This window comes from Sceloporus undulatus, chromosome 2, assembly GCF_019175285.1.
Source record: "Sceloporus undulatus isolate JIND9_A2432 ecotype Alabama chromosome 2, SceUnd_v1.1, whole genome shotgun sequence".
In the NCBI taxonomy this organism is placed as follows: Eukaryota; Metazoa; Chordata; class Lepidosauria; order Squamata; family Phrynosomatidae; genus Sceloporus; species Sceloporus undulatus.
This window is the reverse complement of record NC_056523.1, coordinates 150,957,625-150,981,131: the sequence shown is the minus strand read 5'-3', so window position 1 is coordinate 150,981,131 and position 23,507 is coordinate 150,957,625. Positions and strand designations below refer to the sequence as shown.

Here is a 23,507-nt window from a genome sequence, read left to right as displayed (position 1 = left end):
GAACCCCTGGAGCGCAGTGCCCCCGATACCCAACTCTCCCAGGCGTTCCAGAAGGATACCATGGTCAATGGTATCAAAGGCCGCAGAGATGTCCAAGAGCACCAACAGGGTTATGCTTCTCCTGTCAATGCCCAGACGAAGATCATCGACTAAGGCGACCAAGGCAGTCTCATATCTTGGGTATGCTTGCTTTTTTTCATAATGCTGGGCAATTTAGAATTGGCCCAGGTAGTGTTTTGTGAGAAACAGGGCCAGTGTGCCCATCTTGTGTTCAGGAATCTCTTTAATGTCTCTTGGGATGTAGGCAAGTAGGAAGATGGCTATTTCAGAGAGTATCTGAACCCACCCCACTCTAAGGAGACAAAAAACCAAGCAGTGTCTTGCAGCCATGTGGAACTCCATACTGGCCATTCCATGGTTCACTCCCAGGAGTTCGGCTTGGGAATTAGAGTTTTCCTATTGGTCAAAATGCTGGTCCTCCAATATCGGGAACTAATGCCCTGCACTATGACAATTCTCTACAACTGTAAACAATAAAGCCGTGGCCTTTCTTTATTTCATTAAAATGTAAGTTGTCACCTTCCTTATTCTGCACTTTGAAACATGAATTAATCTGAATTAATTTGAGGAAAAAAATCTAAGAATAGTTCACTGTCTTCTACTATCTTGTACTCTGAGCCAATATGCAACTAGCAATAGGAAGAATTTCCTATATAAATCAGGGCAACAAAAAAGAGTTCTATTAAAACCTAGTCAAGTTATTACTATCAAGGATAATGTGGGCTTTTGGGGTAGGCCTGAGGAGAGGGACACAGCATCCTAGACATGATGCAGCTTTTAAAAAACTGGTGTCATGTTTCAAAGATTACTGTAATATACTGAATTGCAGACGTATACAGATACCTTAAAATATTCATTCTTGGCTTAAAACACATCTTGACAGGAGGAAAAATCTAGGTAAATTTTGATTTATTTTGGACAGATTTGGAAAGGTAACCTTCGCAGTGACAAAAGAACACACAGAGAATTAATGCACTCCTACAAGCATCTAAAAGAGAGTTAAGCATATGCGTCCAATACATGCTCCTCAAATTGTTGTGGCTCTCCACTTGCTGATATTGGACTGCTGCAAGAAGCCTCCAGGATTATGTAAGGCAATGGATGGAAAGTAATTAAAACTTATTGAAAGAAAGGAGGAGGAAAGAAAGGCCAGGGCCAGAACATGTCAACTCTTTTTTTCTTTAATAAATTCTGCAAAGACCTTTGCAAAGGTAAAGCATGCAATACAGAATTGGGTATTTTCATTGCCAATATATGTCATTATCAATTAAACAATGGTAGTACATAGAAGTAAGCAAATACACACAGGGACACAAACATATACATGACAATATAGTCACAAGTTTATTTTTTTATTCCTTTGCAGTAATATAATGAGTGTGTAGTCCTTCATTTCAGTCTCAAGTATGGATTCCTTTCCACACATACACAAACTAGCAAAAATCTGTTGTGACAAACTCTCGCACACACCCTACTGTGTAGTTATATAAAGCCTGGAGAGACCCTGCTGTAATATGACCAGAATGGACACCATTTTCAATGCACACTCAGTCCAGGACAGAAACACAATATAAAGGGGGCGGGGGAAATACATGCTGCCCAAAAATGTTATCCATACCCCCAACATTCTTGGTAACAAGACCACTCCCCACCAGTGACAGGACATGTCACAGCTGATGCACCAGCATTTCCCAGAAACGAGCCAACGCATTCCAGATATAGCCATGTCATCATGTTCCTTTCAACATTCTCAACATAGAAAATCTATGATACCAGCATAGGGGTATAGGCAGCTCTGAGACCTAAATATCAAGGCTAGCAGCAACCAATGAGACCAATCTCCATTGAACCCATCATCACTAGTTCTCCACACTATTGACTGAATCATATACCTTGGTAGCAACATCCTAATTTCCTGGCATGCTTTGAGGGTGCATTCAGGGCCAGAGAGCAAAACATTGAGAAAATATCAAAACAAGCATCAAGAGCCCTGTCCTCATCTGTCTCCACCACATGAGTCCCATCACAAACCCAGCTTGTATTGGGATAGGTGGAGGAAAGGGAATCATACCCATGAAACAAATCTCAAACACAAACATAGCACAAAGGCAGCCTTTATCGAGAATATTCGGGAATGGAGTGACTTGTTTCCATACAAGTTGATCACTATGAGATCTTTTAACATTCAAGAAGTGGTGCTTCAGTTTTACTAGTTTACCTCTTCCTTCTTTATGCTGTTTTCCTTTTGTGTTAGATTGTTAACTCACAGTCCAAGACAAGCACGTTCATGACTGACCTTGAGCTACTGATCTATGTAAGCTGCTCTAGAGACTTTTTTGAAAAGCGCAGCAGGTGTCCCCTACAAAAAGATTTCAATAAATTAATACATGCATAATGCTTCTTTGCTTGGAGGACTCTCTGTGCTTGCATAGTTTCAATTTTCCAGAAGCAGGAATGGTAAGCAAAGAACATGGTGATGATAAGTATACCTTTCCAAGATGCCCTTTAGAGGTTATTATTGCATATTATAACCCTCTTAGGGAAATGCATTACCATGAAACGTGGTGATTACCTAAAAAGATCAATGCACTGCAGAGAGCAAATGGTAAGCAGTGATCCAAAAAAAAAAAAAGCACCTTTTTCCCCTCCTGTGTTGCTCATAGCAGGAACCAGAGTATAGTCCACTCTGGCTCAGGCAGCTATATTTATCAATAGTACCCCTTCTGATAGCTTTCTATTATCTAATGTGATCTCTGAATGTCTCCAATGTACTTCTGGCTCCTCTCCATCACAAGCCAAACCTCCTCTCCATCAGAATCCAAACCTTATTCATTTATCAGCACCCCACTTATTCTGAACCTAATTCCCACTTCTTGTTGTGTGCCTTCAAGTCATTTCTCATTTATGGCAACCCTAAGGCAAACCTATAATGTAGTTTTCTTGACAAGATTTGTTCAGAGGAGGTTTGCCATTGCCTTCCCCTGAGGCTGAGAGGATGTGACTTGCCCAAGGTCACTCTATGGGGACATCTCAAAGTTTAAGATGGTTTCCCCTTCAGTTAAAACAGTTCCACGGGATACTTGATGCTAACACAACTACAGTCAGCCCTTCATATACACGGATTCTGCATCCACAGATTCAAGCAACCATGGTTTGAAAATATTCACACAGAGAAAAATTACAAAAAGTAAATCTTGATTTTTCAGTTTTATATAAGAGACACATTTTGCTATGCTATTGTACATAATGGGACTTGAGCATCCACTGATTTTGGCATCCACAGGGGGCCTTGGAATAAAACTACATCAGATATGGAGGGCCCACTGTATTAGTATTTATTCTTCCAGTCATGATCCACATGCTTTTTTCTATCTTAATTATCTTTTCTTTTCTATCTTAATTATAGGTTTTATTCTTCTACTACACTTCCTCAGATGCCTCTGACCAAACTAGAAATTCCAGGACTTCACAGAATGCAGCCATGGTAGTTAAAGTAGAATCACAGCACTACAACCTTTCTAATGTGAAAGTGTCCTGGATCATCTTATCCAATAACTCAATGCAGGCAAGCATGCGTGTGTGCGCACACACACACACACACACCAATTCAAAAATACAGGGATGAAATCTTCCAAAGAAACTCTCCTCACTATAATCAGTCAATATAGTCAGCATTTTCAGTGAAACATAATTTCATTTATCCCTCCATGTGTCATAGGTGCTCCACTGTCACAAAGCAAAATAAGGCTACAAAGAAATATTCTATAGAGACAAGATTTTTAATAAATTAAAAAATGAAGACTTTTGAAATCATAACACAAAAGTTGTGATATAAAATGTGTTAAGTATTTAAACAGTGCAATGCCAGAATACATTTCTACTTAGAGGTAGGTCCCACCAGGTTCAACCAGGCTTAGTCCAAGATAAATGGGTGCAGGATTGAAGCTGAAATTTCACCAAAGATTTCTTTTTTGACACACCGAGCATCTTTCTCCAGAAACATTTCTTTCCCTGAGCCTCCAGTTATGTTACTTTGAATATGATGTCAACATTTCAAACTGTGTTCTTTTGAATTCATCTGAAAACATTGGCAAAAACAGTAATTACTGCAAACATTTCAGAGACTTCAAAAAGCTCTACATTTCAATGTAACAAGAAAGGTGGCATATACAAAAATGGCAAGGGTTTATACACTAGCACACACATCACTGAAATAGTGATTTTGTTAAGTCTGTTGTGTTTTTCTTTTACTTTCAACAAAAGGTTAAATGTCTATGTAAACTGTGAAGCCTAAATCAACTTTTTTTGGTTTGTTTCTTAAAGGAAGTATGTCATGGTATGGTATAGCAATGTGTGGGTCAGCATTTCAGGATAAAATTACAGTATCTGTTTGCAGAATGGAATCAACAGAAAGCAAAGAGAGAGAGAGAGGAGGAGGAGGAGGCGGAGGAGGAGAAAGGAGAGAGGAGGAGGTCATTTTTGACATGCCTCTGTATGTAGCAATTGCACTGAGCACTTTACATCTCTAGAGCGCTTCACAGTGAATAAAACACTCTCTAAGTGGTTTACAATGTGTTAGCCAACTGCCCCCAATAAGCTGGATATCATTTTACCAACCTAAGGCCCGGTACAGACCGCCCAAAAAGGGCCGTCTGCCAGCGCTGTGTTTTGTTCCGTGAGGAAGCTGCAGCAGACAAACCGTGCGGCTTCCTCGCGGAGCAAAAAGAACCATAAAAAAGCGGGTTCTTTTTGCGGCACGATACTGATGCTGAAGTGCACCAATGGTGCACTCACAACGTCAGTATCATGCTGCGACGTGCGGACACTAAGCGTCCATCATGTCAAAATGGCAGCGCCCATCCGTACAGGGCACCACCATTTTGACATACAGAACACATGCTAGGGTTGCAGGGCGTCTGTAAGCGATGCCCTGAGGCAACCCTAGCACGTCATCAAAACGTGTGACGAGGCCCGTCTGTACCAGGCCTAAGAAACGATGAAAGACTGAGTCAATCTTGGAGCCTTGGGATCCAACTCACAACGTTGTGACTGTAGTACTGGCATTTAACCACTGCCCCACCAGCACTTCTGGACATAGTGTCCAGAAGCCAAGGACTCAACAAAAGGCAAGAGAAAAGGTCAGAGCACTACAGTGTAGATCTGGAGCCTTTTCACACTACACCGTTACAGTGCTAAGATTCCACTTTAACTGCCTTGATTCATCCTATGGATTTCTAAGGTTGGGCAATTTAAGGAGAGGCGTTTTCAATTCTCAGTCAGAGAGTTCTGGTGTTGCTGCCCAAATTACAAATCTAGGATTCCAAAAGATATAGTCATAGAAATTAAAGCTGAATCAGTCCTATAATTTTTCATGCAAAAGGGCCCTGGAGCCAAATCTACAGATTCTGAAACCATACTGCAGAATCTGTAAATTTGCAGTGTTTGGTATTCGCCAGGGAGTCGACTTTTACAACAGCTCTTCCAGACTGAATTGCAGGCTCAAGACATCTTAGTCATATGGTCATGGGATAAGAATGTGTCACATATTGGGGACACACTGCTGAGGCCCACAGCAAATGGAAGAATAAACAGGCACATCCTGGGACCCAGGGAGGCACTAGCAACACTTTTTAAAAAGAAGTTGAACAGACTTTCTGATTAGACCAAACACATATCAGTACTGCAAAGAAGTGTTGCCAAACAAAGTGCCTCTGTTCACCAACTAACCAGTCATGCCTCCTCCAGGATTGTCCATTACATATCTGCTCGCACCCCATTTTCACCCCAAAATTCATTCAGTATTGCATGGCCAATGAGCATGTTCCACCTTCATTAGGCTGTTTCTGGGTAGATTGTTGTTGCTGTGTGTCTTCAAGTCATTCACGACTTCTGACAACCCTAAGGTGAACCTACCTTGGGTTTTTCTTAGCAGGATTTGTTCAGAGGAGGTTTGCCATTGCCTTCCCCTGAGGCTGAAAGCATGTGATTTGTCCAAGTTCACCAGTGGGGTTCTGGATAGGTGCTGTAGGCTATATTTCTGAGGAAGGAAGTGGCAAAACCATCTCTTAGAATTCCTTGCCTAAGAAAACACTGTGACATAGGATCATCATAACTTGACAGGCAACTAGAAGGCACATACAGACACACACCCTTTAGTAATCCCTCCACACACACATACACATACACACACACACACACACACACACGAGAAATGTGCTTCTACAAAAGTCAGATTTTCACTAAGTCTACTGACACCTCCTCCTGTACATAGTGCCAAAGGAAATTACTTGTGCCTGAAACAGAGGCAATGATATCAGAAATGTTGTAATTGACCAATAAATTAATTGCAATTCAAATGAATCATTGTTATTTGTAATTGAGAAATTTCTGACTTTAGGTTCATATAAGTGTTAGTTTGTAAATTCATGATTTAGAATTAATTTGAGCATGGTTTGGACTAGGTAATATCATGCATTCCTCTTCAATGGGAGCAATGTTTCCCACTGCAACAGAAATAAGAGGTGCCAAAATTTAAAAAGAACAGCATTTTAAAAGAAAAGCCACTATGACTATTTGACAGAATGGGCAACATTACGGTTTTCCCATTCTTAAATCTAAAAAACACTGCTTGTTTCACTGGTCTACACCAACAACAAAAAAAGTATCAAACACCTAAGCTCTTAAACTCCAGTCAGAACTCAGCAGAATAATCAGGAAAACAGACTATAAAAATTCATTTCACACATGATTGCTTAACTGCTGGAGTGTGCTGCATTTCTCCTGAAAGAACGACTAGCCATAAAAAAAAGATTAGCACTTTTATTATTTTCCTAAATCATTTTAAGTTCTTCCCACATTCACAGCAAGGAGTTCTATCACCCATCATCAATTCTAACCACTTTCTCAGCAAGACAAAGGCAAAATGCTTAAAAGCAGAGCAAGTCAAAGATGCCATCATCCTACAAGTCCTGTGACAACGGTCCAAAATACAGTGCAGAAATAATCCAGTTTGAGCCCGCTTTAAATGCCCTGGCTCAGTGCTAGGGAATCCTAGGAATTGTAGTTTATTGTGGCACCAGAGCACAGAGAAGGCTAAATATTTCACAAAACTACAATTCTTAGAATTCCCTAGCATTGAGCCAGGGCAGTTAAAGCAGTCTCAAACTGGATTATTTCTGCAGTGTGTTTTGGAGGCTGCATCTGCACTGCAGAATTAATGCAAGTTGACACCACTTTAACTGTCATGGCTCAATCCTATGAAATCCTGGAATTTGTAGTTTGTGGTGGTACAAGAGCTCTCTGACAGAGAAGACTAAATATCCCACAGAACTACAAACTCCAAATCCATAGCACTGAGCCATGGCAGTCAAACTGCCTTAATGCTGCAGTGCAGATGCAGCCTGGTTTCCATTCTTTGATCAACTACCCAACATGGCACAGAACAGCACTGCAGCAAAGAGCTGGGAAGCTTAGAGAGATGAATAAAAGGGTGACCTAGTAACCCAATGAATCCAAGGTAGAACTGCCCTGTGGCAATTTCCACATTGCCAAAAGCATTCTGTTTATTTATTTATTTATCTTATATGCCACCCTTTTCCATACAGGATGCAAGCTGGCTTCTAGAACTTCTGGAGAAAGTTCAGATCTGCTGGTTGCTTCTTGACCGTCCCAAAGTTGCTTGATCATTTAACAAGTCCTATTAAACAACTGACACTTATTTCAAACATTAAAATGGGTTTCTGCTAAAACCCTTTCCCTGTATACTAGCAGCAGGTCCACCTTCGAAAAGCATCACCACCAATATCACACAAAGAGGAAACAACATCTAGACTGAACCTGTTCAACTAATCCATATGTCTCAATGGAGCTGGCAGTATGAGGCAAGGTTACATCAGGTTTCATGTTCCCACATCATACTAGCCTTTCCAGGAGAATGAGGGGCCTCTATTATTTTCTTTCTTTCCTTACAGCAGCTGTGCTTCTGACAAAGCCAGCACTATCCCTAAAAGATCCCAGGCAAAGGCAAGCCAGGATGGTTCAACGCATGTGGTCCAGCTGGCCCAGCCCTCACTACCAGGTCAAATTGGGAGGCAGTCCATCCAAAAAGCTGGAGAATAAACATAGTCCAGGCACCCTCACCTCTCATAGCCATGCTCCTATCTTCCCTCGGAGCAAGGGGAGACTGCATAAGGTGTTTGATTGCTTTTTCCTTCACTTCTCCTGCACTATAATCACTTCACAATTGTCTTGGTTAGTAGCCAGTGAACACAGAATGGCCTTTGCTACCACATTTTCCTTTAAGAGAGTACAATATAGATCTCTAGCTTCGCTATTTTTCAGTATATCTTCCATTCTATCAAAAAAGACATCGCTGCTAAAAAGACAGTATGAGAGGTCAATCCTAGAAGCCTCAGGGATGTAATTTATTTAAACTATTCATCCAAGCTATGACCAAAGTTCAGTAGGGAAGCAGCCTCAATACAGCTGTGCTCTCCAGCCTTGGCATTAATTCAGGATTGATTTTTAAAGAAAGTTTTTCCACCAACTAGCATAAAACAAATGAATGAAGTTGGGACAGCTATTTATTTTTACACAGTATACAGCAATATATACAGCACTGACAACAGTCACCAGCCGTAAAAGAAAAATGCAAAGCAAGGTTGAAAGAAACACAGAAGACTTACCCAAAGCCACTCAGTGGCAGGCTAGGATACAAAAGTAATGCCTGAGTCACAGGTTACAGTTGTGGTATGGGAGATGCTTTCCTACACCTGGTAAACAAATCATATAGGTATGGAGAACAACACACCATCTTCCCACAAAAAAATAGTCTCTTCAGTCCACCACTAAACAACACAGGTGTGGGAAGGAGTCATGTCATCCTCCTTACTATAAGCCAGATATTGGTAAATGTGGCCCTCCAAATGTTGCTGGACTTCAAATTCAATTAACCTTACCCAGCAGATCCAAAAATCAGTACTGGTGGGAGTTGGAGTCCAACATTCAGCACGCATTCCTGCTGTAAGCAGTTCCCAAACTACTGTAGTAATGTATGAATCAAGCCAGAAACATACAGTTCAACATGTATCCCCAGTATAAAGGGAAAAGGCACTGTTGGAAATTCCACTGAGCAACATCTATTAATCCTTCCGTTCTGCCAGACAGAAGGTTCTCACAGCTACCTATCAAAAGATAGTTTGCAGCTATTCCATCTTTTCCACTTAAAAACAAAAGGTCCAAAACACACTGCCAAAATAATCCAGTTTGAAACCACTTTAATTGCCCTGGCTCAGTGCTATGGAATCATGGGAATTGTAGTTTATTGGAGCACCAGAGCTCTCCAACAGAGAATGCTAAATGTCTCACAAAACTACAGTTCTTAGAATTCTCTAGCATTAAGCTAGGGCAATTAAAAAGGTCTCAAACTGGATTATTTCTGCAGTGTGTTTTGGACCATAGAAGACAAAAGGGATGAGAATACACAGGAGGGTTATAAATAGAAGAGGACAACAAAGCCCAGACCCACTAAAAATTCCCAATATGAGGTAGGTGGGTTGTACAATAAGTAACTCATCTGCAGGAATTGAGAAATTCTTTCTTACAACAACAACTCACTTATCCTTAGACACAGGACACACTTGCAAACACCCTCCACAAACCTTCCATTCATTCCAGTTATTCTTCCCATGAAGCAAAACTACAGAGCCTTGGCTGGTAGCCTTGGCTCAAACTGCAGAGGTGTTACGAGACATTTTGTTGCCTGAGGCAGACCAAAAGCTAGTGCTCCCACCCACCACCTCAGCCGAAGGTACATGGTCAACCATGTTATATGGGTACATGAGGCACAAATACCTCTCCTCCTCCCTGTTGGTAAAAAATACAAAAAATAATTACTGATTTGCTGGATTTCCACCTTGACAATGAATCTGCATCAGATAGTGCCCACCAAAGATTATGCAATAAGAATTTGTTAGTCTTTAAGATAACATGACATGACCTCCAACTATTCAAATTTGACAGGGACTGTTCAAATTAATGCTATGTCATCTGACTTTTTCAGCTGCTTTTAAAATGTCCCAGTTTCTCTCTCTTCTTCCCATTTTCCTCCTTTGTCCTCAGCTTACTTCAATGGCTGCAAACTGAGTTCAAAGGATAAAAGTAGATCTCACTCAGTTAACTCGGCATGCGGAATAGAAAAAGAGGGCCCAGTGGGCTCAGGCAAAAGCAAACTGCTGCAGCTTCTCCAAGCTTTGTTTTTTTCTCATTAATAACTTTTAGCATCTTAAACACAGTCTGATGTTGTTTGACTGCATGTCCTGGTTTTCAACTGCAAAAAGTTGGCAGGTGTGCTATGAGAGGCTCCTTATTTGTTAAGAAGTGCTGGATGTTTGCAGTGTCACTGATTCAAACCTGGATTCCTTCACAGTCCTACACTAAACAACGCAGATTAAGAATAAGGGGTCATAATTTGGGCAACATACACACATTGCTGGCCAAGCAGCAACAGACGTATAATTGATATTATACGTGTGTCTGCTACAGAAGTTCACTTTTCCATTAGCAGCCTGACAAGACTTGAAGGAGAGGTTGAAAAGATGTCTCACAGCCGCATCTGTTACAAGAAGATAAAGAGACAAGATATGATCCAAAAATAAGACATAACTGTGCCAGGAAACATGCTCATCAGAGACCTCCCACACAGATTTCTAACCATTCCTCCTTTCTGGAAGACATCCTAGGAAGTCACCTATGTTCATGATAGAAAAATCAAATGGGCTGAAAAACCTCTGTTATATATGCCAGAAAGGCAAATGAACAAAAAGAGCCCAGCAATCTTGACAAAACATCATAGGATGGAGACAGACTCTCCTTTTTTGAAGGTTTTTAAACAGAGGATGGATAGGTATCTTTCAGGAGTACATCAGCTGTGTATTTCTTGATGGAAGGGGACTAGTTGCTCTTATGGTCAGTACTATGATTCTATGAAATGACTACCCTCTGTATTTTTGAAGGGGACTCTAAATACTCTTTGACATCATTCACCTCTCATGTGCGCATGCACACACACACACATGTGAACACCCTGTTACCCAAAGAACAGGTGGGGGGGGCTGGGGGGTCCCCATCAACTGTCAGCATTACTTCAAATGTTGGGGAAATTAGCTTTTGCAAGAGGCTTGGGTAATCTTTGGACCAGCTGCACCTGTTTATACCAGTACTACTAACAGAGGAGGACTCTGGGTTTGGGGTGAATTAAAGAGGTTTTATTTTGAAAAATGCAGAGTGAAATCTCTCTCACACACACTAGCAATTCAGACAGACACAGCATACAGAGCTAACCAAAATGGAAATATGGAAACAGGATAGCGGAGTTTTTTTAGGGGTTTGCTGTAGCATTATAATTAACTGTCTGATGGGTAAACTATTGAAAGCTGCAGCAGCTCAGATTGGGAGATCTGAAGGCGACACAGAACACACAGAGTGTGGGAGTGTATGTCAGCAGTATGCACAGAGGTTAGGTTTAGGAACCATATTTATACCTAAAAACTATCCCCAAGCAATGAGCTATCTGATCAGGTAACAAAGGCTGAATGTCTTTTCCCAGGAATCAACAATGGTATTCCAGGCTGGCACACAGTGTTCCCTGACATGAAATAATGTTCCTGAGAGAGCAATACAATTGATTAAAACACACAGTACCACTAGGTAATACTGAGCATAGGTCTCTTATAGAGAACATTTGAATTGTTAATACTACTTATAGGTAATGTTTTGCCACATTTCGATTTAAAGTGGGGAAACCTGATGGTGGTCTGATTCATTTTGCACAGGCTAAGTCTAACCTACAAAGCCTCTGTAGAGATAAAAAGACTGGGAAGCTGAACATTTTCTTCTTCAAAATGGTAAGTGAAACAGTGTTAAAACAGTGTTCTAAAACTATGTTAACACCAAACTCACACTACTGCAAACTCCTAAATTCCAAGGTTCAGAAGGTAACAAAAGCAATTGTTATTATTGTTTTTAATGGATTACTAAACAAGCAGCACCTTTAGGAGAACAGTTTGCATTGCTGGGGAACACACAACAAATTAGTAATTTAGTTTGGTCCAGGAATCTGGTGTTCATACAGCACAGTGACAAAGCCTTTCTGCAGCACAATGTCTGTCCCCTTTTGCCTCAGATGCCTTCACTTTCTACATTAAATGAAATAAACTGTTGAATATTTGAAAATACATCACCACAAATCAAGAAACAGTTTTTGATTCATATATATCTTCCATCTTCTGAAATTCATGAAGGTTCATATGGAAGGTCCAAACAACTCAGGTTATGCTATTATCCTATATATATATTACTATGCAAATGAGGAGTATACAAATATAAATAAATATGGGTAGTTTTTTCTGCTATATATAATTATTATGATACCCACAGTTTCTATAACCAGTAATACTTTTTTCCCAGCTAGATATGCTTACTGTATATGATGGTGGAAATGAACTGTAGAGATATCAACTTTGGATATTCTGTTAAACTCTGTTTCTGTGCCTCCATCTATCTCTCCCTCCACATATTTCTTAACTATGGGGTAATTTCTGAGTTCATTTCTGTAAAAAAATGTGCATTACTAAGCCTAGATAATTTTTATTTTTGCTTTGTACAAGGCTGAAGGTTTCTATGTTTAATCCACTGCTTTATTCATTTTTCTACTTGCCAAAACTGCCTGAGGATTCAACAGCATACAAGTTTCCCCACTGTCTATATTTTAAATATTAGCTAACTACAATGCAAGGCATTTATATTAACATTTCAAAAACACAGTCATAAAGGCATAACTTTACATTCTGACTAATTTATACCCAAAGTGCACAACTCAGAATCTTTTCAACTGCTACATAGAAATCCCCATTGTCAAGCAATGCCAGAGGTGTGTGTGCATGCACACACACACACACAGGCACACAAACAATGTGTTACCAATTTTTGTGGGTTTTTGGGGCTGTATGGCCATGTTCTAGAAGAGTTTACCAATGTGCTTTCTCATTCTTATATTCATACACACTACTGCAGATCGCAATTCATCCATACCTTCCATTACTAACTGGCCCCCACCCTAAAAAGGCTTCCAAACACATTCTCATTGCCTGGATGAGACTTTGGGTGCATCTATGCTGTTGAAATAATACAGTTTGACACTATTTTAACTGCCATGGCTCCATCCTACAGAATCCCATGATTTGTGGTTTTGTGAGGCACCAGCAATCTTTGGCAGAGAAGACAAAAGACCCTGTAAAACTACAAACCCCATGATTCTACAGAATGGCACTACAGCACTTAGAGTGGTGTCAAACTGCATTACTTTGACAATGTAGATGCACCCTCAAGGAACAGCAACCAGCAGCCAGAAGGACAGATCTCTCTGAGAGCAGCTCCCTCTATGTCTCCAAGCAGACGATGGAATGCTTTTCTCTCTCATAAAGCACCTGCTGTATCCATTATTCATCAATAAAACTTATCTTGAACTAGTGCCACATGATGATATCCATGTCAGATTAGTCTCTTGGAAAGTTTTGAAATGGATTCTGTTACAGCTCAGAATATAGAATTGGTTAAGGTTTGGACAGCCAGAATAGTGCAGTGGTTTGAGCATTGGATATTCTGTTAAACTCTGGCTCTGTGCCTCCATATATCTCTCCCTCCACATATTTCTTAATTATGAAGATCAAAGTTTGATTCTCCATTCAACCATGGAAAGCCAATGGTTGACCCCAGCACACGCTAACCCCAGAAAACCCTGTGATATGTTTGCCTAAGAGTCACTATGTCAAAAATGACTCGAAGGCACACAACAACAAAATTTGAAAGGGGAGCACTCTATTTCATTTCTTTCTCCCCCTGCTCTGCCACATTTTTCTTTTATGGGAAAACAACTCCAAACACATGGCTTTCTTTGCTTAATTAATTTTTATTATTAAAAGAAAATCACAAACCTTTGAATAAACAAATTGAAATACATAAAATCACACTTATTGAACATACGCCAAATCTTCATGTATCTTCATATATCATTCTACATTTTCTATTTTCATCTTCTTCTTTAATAACCAGTCACAAGTACAAAGAGATAGGGGAACTCATTACATCCTTGCCTTCTTTTTCACCATAATTTATATCATTTTGATTTTTATTATTATTCTCTACCTGTAATATTACTCTTCATTTCTCATTCACGCATGCGATCTTAATGTTCCAATAAATTTTCCCATATTGGACTTAACTTCTCATTTTCATATTTAAATGTTTAAATGTGTATATATACATGCACACATGCACACCTACATACATATATATTTAAAACTCTAAGTATTGTTCCTTTATAACTGATATTTATGTTTCACAATCTTACATTCCAACTTTTATTCACATAATCCTCAAAAGGCATCCAAATGTGTCCCTCATAGTTTTCATTTCTCAATAATATAGTTAACTTGTCCATCTCTTTTATTTCCAATATCTTTTGTATCCACTCATCTATTTCAGGTAACTTTTTTGTTTTCCAGTTCTTAGCTAGGAGTATCCTAGCAGCTGTTATAAAATATAACACTATTTTCCAATATTTCCTTTCTGCCTCTACTCCCAGAAAGGAAGTCATATTAAGTAGGTATAACTTGAGTACCATGGGATATTTTATTTTTATGATTCCCTGTATTATGTTATGACCTTTTTTCCAAAAAAAGCTTTATTTTCGCACAAGCCCACCATATATGATAATAAGATCCTTTTTCCTTTAGACTTTTCCAACATTTATTCTCACTTGTATTATACATCTTAGATACAGTAGTTTTATCGGTGTGAGATACCATCTATTCATAATTTTCAAATAGTTCTCTTTCAGATCTTGTGCGACTATAAATTTTGATGTTTTTTTCCATGAATTTTCCTAATTGTTCATAGATATAGGGTGCCCCACTTCTTGTGCCCATTTTATCATGTTAGATGTTACCATTTCTTGTTCTAAATCTCTTGACAATACTTTATAGAATTTGGAGATCTTCCCTTTATCTTTGTCCCAAAATATTTTATCTAGTTCATTAGGATTAGTCTCGAAACCTTCATTTGCTAAATCTTCCTTAAATTTTGACTTAATTTGTAAATAACCAAACCACTGAATTTTCCTCCCACTGTTTTCCAATTCATCTTTTATTCTTATCTCAGTCTCTCCTTTTTCATTAGTTCTTAATAAATCCTTATACCTTAGCCAAGTTTGGTTTTTTCCCCCATCTACTAAAAATAGCTTCTTGAACGGAGACCCAGTTTGGTATTTTTGTATAGAATCTTGTTTTAACTGACTTGCAAATTTTTAGTAAAGGTTTGTGAATAGAGTGATTTGTAAAGTCTTTATGTATCAGATCTTTATGATACCACAGATAGGCATGCCATCCGTATCTTATATTTGATGACTCTATATTCAGTACATTTGTATTCTCCAATTTTATCCAATCTTGTAACCAAAGTAGCCCTGATGCCCAAAACTATAATTTTAAGTCCAGCAATGCACAACTGCCTTTATCTTTTCCCTTTTTTAATATCTGGTTCCTAATCCTCACCTTTTTTCCTTTCCACAGGAATTTATTGATTTCTTTGTTCCAAATAGAAAATATTTTGTCATTAGTAGTAATAGATAAATTTTGGTAAAAAAACATAAGTCTTGGCAATACCTTCATTTTTAAGGTGGCCACTCTTCCCAACAAAGATAAATCTAACATACTCCATCTCTGCAGATCCTTTGTAATTTGGCACTAAACAGTTTTATAATTATTCTCAAATCAATCACTATTCTTGTTTGTAAGCCAGATCCCTAAATATCTTACTTTCCTTCTTACTTTAATTCCCGATTTTAATGTCAATTCATTCTCTTCTTCAACTTTCATATTTTTAGTTATCAATGTTGTTTTATTTTTATTTATCTTAAATCCAGAAAGTATTCCAAATTCATTTAATTCCCTTAAGGCAGAATCTATATTGCTCACTGGGTCTTCTAAAATCAAAAACATATCATCCACATACGCCCGAAGTTTATACTCACCACCCTTAATTTTGGTGTCCTTTATCCTTACATTTGTTCTAATAGAGTTGTTCATGTAAGATTGGGCATAATGTTTAGAATGACAAAGATGGGAAAAAAACTTGTTGAATCATCAAACATTTGTTTTAGTTTTCATTAATTAGCAGGTTACACTTAATACCTCCAAAATGGTAATAAATAATAAAGGTGATAAGGGGCACCCTTGTTTAGTTCCTATCTCCACTTTTATGCAATCTGTTTTTTGTCCATTTATTATTATTTGTATTTTCTGATTAGAGTATAATTGGGCTATATTTGCCAAACACTTATTACCCACCCCCATTCTTTTCAGCACCTTGAACATGGCTTTCCTAGGTTTCCATAAATGTTGCACTCCGAGCCATGGTGGCTTTGACAGCTGATCTACTAGTCCTTAGAGGATGAGAAGTCATATTCTTCTCATGAATATTTAAATGAAAAATGTGTACCAGAGAGGCCCCTTTAAAAAAAATGCAGGTAAAGCAGCAGCACTTGCCTCAGGAATCAAAACCGGGACTGCAACAATGCATTTCTCATCATCAGAAACAACAAGATTTGCCCACACTACATTGACATTCACTTCACTTCTCCCCCAGGAGGTACCAACTCAAGACAGGACATGACAAATGTTGCCCAAGTCCTTCTGATATCTCACGCAGGTATAATTAGCTCTCACGCTCTTATGCAAGAAACACTAATACAACAAGGCAAACAAATGAAGCACAACTAGTACCTGAAGAGAAAAGATCAGGGAACCATACAGTGCAAATTAAGAGGGGGAGAGGCTGTGCTGAACTTACCCCAGCAGCAAAGCCCAGGCTTCCATCCAGGATCCGTCTCTGCAAATTAAAGAACTCAGATTAAAAACTGCTGTAAAAGGCAAGATCAGGCATCTTACTGTGTAAGAACACCATTCAAAAGAGAGTTTAAAATCCAACCAGAATTCTGCCACAGTTAAGCTACAGGTCATGGCTATCAAGACACATGTAATGACACAGCTGCACTTGTCCAGATGTGGATATAACAGCATACCTAGCTCTGCTTGGATCTATGCTGTTCTATTGCACTTCATCCTGATTTGATCCAGCTTCCAACATTCTGCAAGTTGTTTGCTGTGTTACCACTTAACAAGTGAAAACATAAACTGATAATTACATGTAGGTCTATGATTGAGTAGGGCTTTCAGGTCAGTTCTCCAGACCAACTATTCTAAATATACATCCACATTCACAACATCAAAGAATAAACTGCCTTTGTTTCATCAATCAGTGTCCAAAATTACAGAACATATGAGCTACACAGAGGTTTTCTTCAAGTGTCAATGTTTTCTGAAAGGTATAACGATGAAGAGCATGTTTCAAGCTATATTTTTATATAGTGACGTTTGATTCAAACCTCTATATCTGAAGATGAATTCAAGATACAGCAAAGTATTTTTGCTGTCAACATGTATCAGTGTCTCCCCTTGTTCTGCTTTCCAGTCCAAGCTGCTTAACAAGAGTCTTTCCCAATATTAGTTGGGCTTCTATAATTAATTTGATCTGTTTCTGAGCTTTTTTATATGTATACTCTATGAGGAGTGACTTAAGGAGCTGGGTATGTTTAGCCTGGAGAAGAGAAGGTTAAGAGGTGATATGATAGCCCTGCTTAAATATCTGAAGGGATGTCATATTGAGGATGCAACTCCAAAGAATAGGACTTGGAGCAATGGATACAAACTACAGGAAAAGAGATTCCACCTAAACATTAGGAAGAAGTTCTTGACAAGAAGAGCTGCAACACTCTCCCACAGAGTGTGATGGTGTCTCCTTCTTTACAGGTTTTTAAACAGAAGCTGGATGGCCATCTGCTAGGAGTGCTTTGATTTTGTCTTCCTGCATGGCAGGGGGTTGGACTGGATGGCCCTTGTGGTCTCTTACAACTCTGTAAGTCTATGATTCTATGTTTATTACTTGTTTTCTGTATACACAACTGGCAGCTAGAATGCCATAAATGGCTCCATTCTACAACCTTTTTAAACATAAAACAGAGCAATCTGTGGTTTCAAATCTGCACTAGCCCATTCATACATGCCAGCCATCACTGGATCTTGCAGATACATTTCACATAGTATGGACAGGTGTGTGTGTGTGTGTGTGTGTAAAAATAATTTTATATTTCTAGCCAGTCAGACAAAGCAAGATCTTAAGTATCTAATATAGACTCAATAAACATGTCATCAAGACAGGATGTCAGACAGTTACAATAACCCTTTGGGGATTAGAAAATTCCTCTGCTGGTCAGGCTTCATCTGGAGTCCTGCATTCAGTTCTAGATGCCTCATTTTAAGAAGGACATAAACAGTCTGGAGCAGGCTCACAGGACAACAAGGATGATAAGAAATATGGGGAACAAAACATATGAGGAAAGGTTGAAGGAGGTGGACATGTTGAGTTTGGTGAAGAGGAGACTGGGGGATAAACATGACTGCACTCTTTAAATACCTCAAGGGTTGTCACAGAGAGAAGGGGGCAGGCCTGTTTACTGCTGGCCCAAGAGGTTAGGTCTAATGATTTCAAGTTACAGTACAGAAGTTTTAACTGAACTTCCTAAGAGTGATTCGGCAATGGAACCAATGGCCTGGAGAGGTGGTGAAGTGTCCTTCTCTGGACATTTTCAAAAGAGTCTGGACAGCTACCTGATGGGAATGCTCTAGATGGAGATCTTGCACTGAACAGGGGAGTTGGACTCTATAGTCCCTTCCAGCTCTTTGACTCTCTGACTCTAAAAAGGTTCATTAGCTGTGTGCCCAATACAATGTACCTTTATAATGCATTCCTAACTGCACTTATTCTACATGAGATGTGCTGGATTTTGTTTTTAACTCTGAGACTTAGTTTTTGTAATTATGATTCAATTTCCATTAGAAAATTGTTACTTAATGACTGTTATTGTTTTAAATGATATTACTACTTATAAAGACATTGTAAGTTGATTTTTGATGGCTCACAGGCTATAACTATCCAAGTAACAAAGTGTATGTGTCAATGCTTTAAATGACAATTGTTTCATTAGAACACCAAAGCTTCAATCAATCTAAACAACTTCAGTAAATTTCTTAAATGTAGTACTCCTTTCTTCCAAACAAAAACAGTTAGATGATCTGCCCATGCATCCATTATTTTAAGGACTTATTCCACTAAAATGACGCATCTTAACCACCCAATATTATCAAGGGCTATTAAGCTGAAAGGGAAGGTATGTAGCAAAAGATAAAAGGGGCCTTTAAAACAATACTTGTTGCTATTTACCATCAAGCTGATATAGGGATGCTATGAATGAAAGACCTCTAAGAGTACCAGTCATCAGCTGCCCAGCTCAGCTCTTTCAAACTCAGGGCCATGGCTTCCCTGATCGAATCAATCCACCTATACTGTAGTATGGTCTTCCTCTTTTCCTTCTGCCTTTCACATCACCAAAGATTATAGTCTTTTCCAATGAGTCAAGTTATCTCCTGACATTTCCAAGGTACAACAGCCTGAGTGTAATCATCTTCATGTCTAGTGATTGTTCAGGCTTGATTTGCTCTAAGACCCATTCATTTGTCTTTTTAGCTATCCATGCATGGTATCTACAGAACTCTCTTTCAACATCAAATTTCAAATGAGTTGATTTTCTTCCTGTCGGCTTTCTTCACTGCCCAGTTTTCATCCCAGACAAAGAAAGCAAAAATACTGTACAATGTTCAAAGTTAATCCTGCTAAGCAATGGTGGGCAATTGTCATGGCTCAACAAGGTGTCATGTGAATGCTGCACACTCTGAAGAGGCCCTGAAAATAGCCTTGGGGTGCATGTGGCCTAGAAGCTACTCTTTTCCCACTACTGTAGTATGTAAAGTTATATTTAACAATAAGGTTAAAATACAAAATAAGATTAGCACTGGCCTGTAGCTTCTTGTCTGTTTTGTCAAATGGATATGATAAGATTCTCAAGAATGGGTTCTGCAGGCATGAGCTACCATGCATTTTTTTTAAACCAAAGAGAGGAGCCCTAACCAAAATAAACAAAAAGAAACTACTTCCACCTGATGAAACATCTTCCATGTTGAGGTTGACACCACAATAAACCTGTCAGTCTCTATGATGGCACTTTTTTATATATAACAACAGACTAAGGGCTGCAACATATGGCCTTCAAAAGACACATTCAGGGTGTCATCAGAATGCTGAATTTACATGCTGCACACCCTGAAGAGGCCTTGAAGCCACCCTGAGGTGGGCCAGCCACCCACATATGGACGGCTTCAAGGTGCTCTGGCGGCATGGTGTTTAGATGCCACACAACGTTGGAGCACCTTGAAGCTGCTGTGGAATTGTATGGTGCCCTAATACATCTTTGGAAGGTGGCTTGAAACCGCCTCTTCCTCCCCGTCTTTTTCCCCCCCTTACTCGGCTATTCTTCAAGAATTTTAAAAATAATAAAAGTTGAAAAGTAAAATTTCTGGGCAATTTTTTCAAAATGAATTATTCATATTCTGTCTTTTAATTATTTTTGAAATGGTTTTATTAATTGTTTATTCGCTTTTTAAACAATATAATTTATTATTGCTAATACTACTATTTTATCATCATCATCATCATCATCATCATCATCATCATCATCAAGCTAATATTTTGTAAGCCTTAGGTCCCAGTATTGGGGGAAAGACAGAATAATAAATAACAATATAATTCTTAAAACAAGCCTTCTCACTTAAAACAAGAGTGAGAAATGTCTAGCTCTCCTGATGCTGGACAGCAGTTCTTATCAGCATTGGCCAGAGTGGGCCATGGTGAAAAAGTATGGATACTGGAGTTGGAGTACTGGAGTACCAAATGGTTCTTACTCTTCTTTCAGAAGAGCCCAACTCCTTAACTACATTCTGTGGAGCTACTGTCTATATCCCTATTTCCCTGTATGTCAGTCAGTGTTCTGTCATTCTTGCATTATGCATTCATACATACACCCCATCACTGAGGGCAAACCCTCAGTTTTTAAATGTACACCATGAAGGATGAAATGAAGCTCAAAACTCACCTGCCCACTGGAAAAGACAAACACCAGTGCTGCACCAGCAGCTGTCAGTCCCCACGTCAAGAAGGTTCCTAGCAGCGCCTGAGACACTGGACTGTATCCCAATAACATACTGAACACTCCTGGCTTTGGTGATCTAGAGGCAAGGCAGTTGAGTATAAAATGATCAACAGTAAAACCTAAAAGTCATTCAAAAAACAGATCCAGTCCTTGTGAAAATACCACTTCCCATCCTGATTTTTTGCAGATTCCACAAACCTATTGCTCTCTTTATGAGAGGCAAAATTATTAGAATTAATTACCTAGCTTTCTTAATTGAATTTGTGTCTCATTTCTAGAGGTGTGTCCAATGGACAAAGTAATAGAGGTGTGCATCAAAGGTCCAAAACACACTGCACATATAATAGGTTTGAGACCAGTTTTAACTGCCCTGGCTCAGTGCTAGGGAATCCTGGAAATTGTAGTTTATTGTGGCACCAGAGTTCTCTGAGAGAGGCTAATTGTCTTACAAAACTACTGTTCCCAGAGTTCCCTACCCTACAGCCAGGGCAGTTAAAGCATTCTCAAACTGGATTATTTCTACAGCCCTATTTTAGAAGAGTATTAAAGCACACTGCCATTCAGCAAATTTCTCCTTTATAATATAGGAGTGCTGTTGCATTCCTGTACACAGTTCTTCAGAAGGAAATCCTTGGTGAAACTCATCTTTACTTCAAAGCATGCAGAGAATCACACTGTCAGTCTTGTTATGGGGACACATGATGCTCGTAAACCATTCCAGACAAAATCCTATTGTTTGTCCCAGCTAGGGCAGATGTATTGAAACAATGAGAACCTTGTAATCAGCAACCCTTATACAAGTTCTATTGATTCAATATATCTAGTAAGGACTTGCAATCGGATTTAGACTTGTGTAAACTTAGGCGGGTTATAGACCGCTGCTTTGAGGCGGTCTGCCACCGCCACTGTTTGCTCCGTAAGGGAGCCGTCGCAGCCACACCGCGCGGCTCCCTTACGGAGCAAAAAAGAAGCTCCAAAACGGAGCTTCTTCTTGCGGCGCCCTAATGACGTCGCGAGGCGCCAGGGGCGCATTCGCGACGTCATTAGCGCCGCAACACGTTCGGACGCACAGCGTCCGATACGTAAAGATGGCGGCGCCCGTATGAACAGGGTGCCGCCATCTTGTACGTATTCTATACGTACTAGGGTTAGGGGGTACAACTGGGGAGAAAGACAGGAAAATAATGAATTAATTAAACTAAGTTCTGTAAGGGCACTAGCCAGAAGAACTGGTCTATGAAGCATGAGAGCCACAACAGTGGGCAAGGTTGAAACTGATCACAAAGGTTGCTAAGGGCAAAGAGTCTATCTGGGATTACATAATAATAATAATAATAATAATAATAATAATAATAATAATAATAATAATTTATATTTCCCCGTCTCTCCCTGCAGATCGAGGCAAGGTTACAACTTGCTAAAAACATAAATATCAATAAAATGCAATAAATCCAATACAGTACTTCATATCAACAATAATAATATCAAATAAAAGCTAACTTATCATGGTGCGACAGTTTTGTAACAGTAGAAATTTGCACAAAAATCATCATCAATGATTAATGGATGGATATCCTAAACAGGGTCGGATGGATAGTCCTGCCGAAAGAGCTCCGTCTTGACTGCCTTCTTAAAAGCATCCAAGGTGATAATAAGTCAGATTTCTTCCGGCAGGCCATTTAGGCGCAGTGGCACTAAAGGTTCTTTGGAAAGTCATAGCCAATCTGGTCATTTGTATTTCCAATAGATTCTTCCCAGATGGTCTGAGAGTGCGGGGCGGATTATGTAGGGAGAGGGGTTTCCGCAAGTAACTTGGGCCCAAGCCATGTAGGGCTTTAAAAGTAATAACCAACACCTTATACTGTGCCCAGAAGCTAATTGTCAGCCAGTGAAGAGATTTTAATACAGGTGTTATGTGGTCAGACCTGAAAGTACCAGTGACCAGTCTGGCTGCCATATTTTGGACCAATTGAAGCTTCCAAACTTGGCACAAGGGTAGCCACATGTAGAGCGCATTACAGAAATCAGGACAAGAGGTTACCAGTGCATATACCACTGCTTCAAGGTCCCCTTGGTCCAGGTAGGGGCACAGCTGGCGTATCAACTGAAGTTGATAGCAAGCGTTCCTGGACGTCACATCAACTTGAGATGACAACTGTAAGGACGAGTCCAGGAATACTCCCAAGCTGCGAACTTTGTCCTTTAGGGGAAGTGTGACCCCATCCAGGAC

At 39.5% G+C, this 23,507-nt stretch overlaps 1 protein-coding gene across 5 annotated transcripts in view; it reads right to left on the bottom strand.

Moving 5' to 3' along the window:
• SLC39A11 (solute carrier family 39 member 11) overlaps positions 1-23,507 on the bottom strand; it is a 450,881-nt gene that overhangs the window by 395,182 nt on the left and 32,192 nt on the right. For 4 of the 5 annotated variants that reach the window (XM_042452635.1, XM_042452638.1, XM_042452636.1 and 1 more), the window contains 2 exons: positions 21,221-21,353; positions 16,966-17,004 (listed from right to left, as the gene is read on the bottom strand). In XM_042452635.1, the coding sequence (XP_042308569.1) occupies positions 16,966-17,004; positions 21,221-21,328 (147 nt within the window). In that variant the 5' untranslated portion in view covers positions 21,329-21,353. The remainder of the gene's footprint in view (positions 1-16,965; positions 17,005-21,220; positions 21,354-23,507) is intronic. The other variant, XM_042452639.1, reaches the window with a different exon arrangement.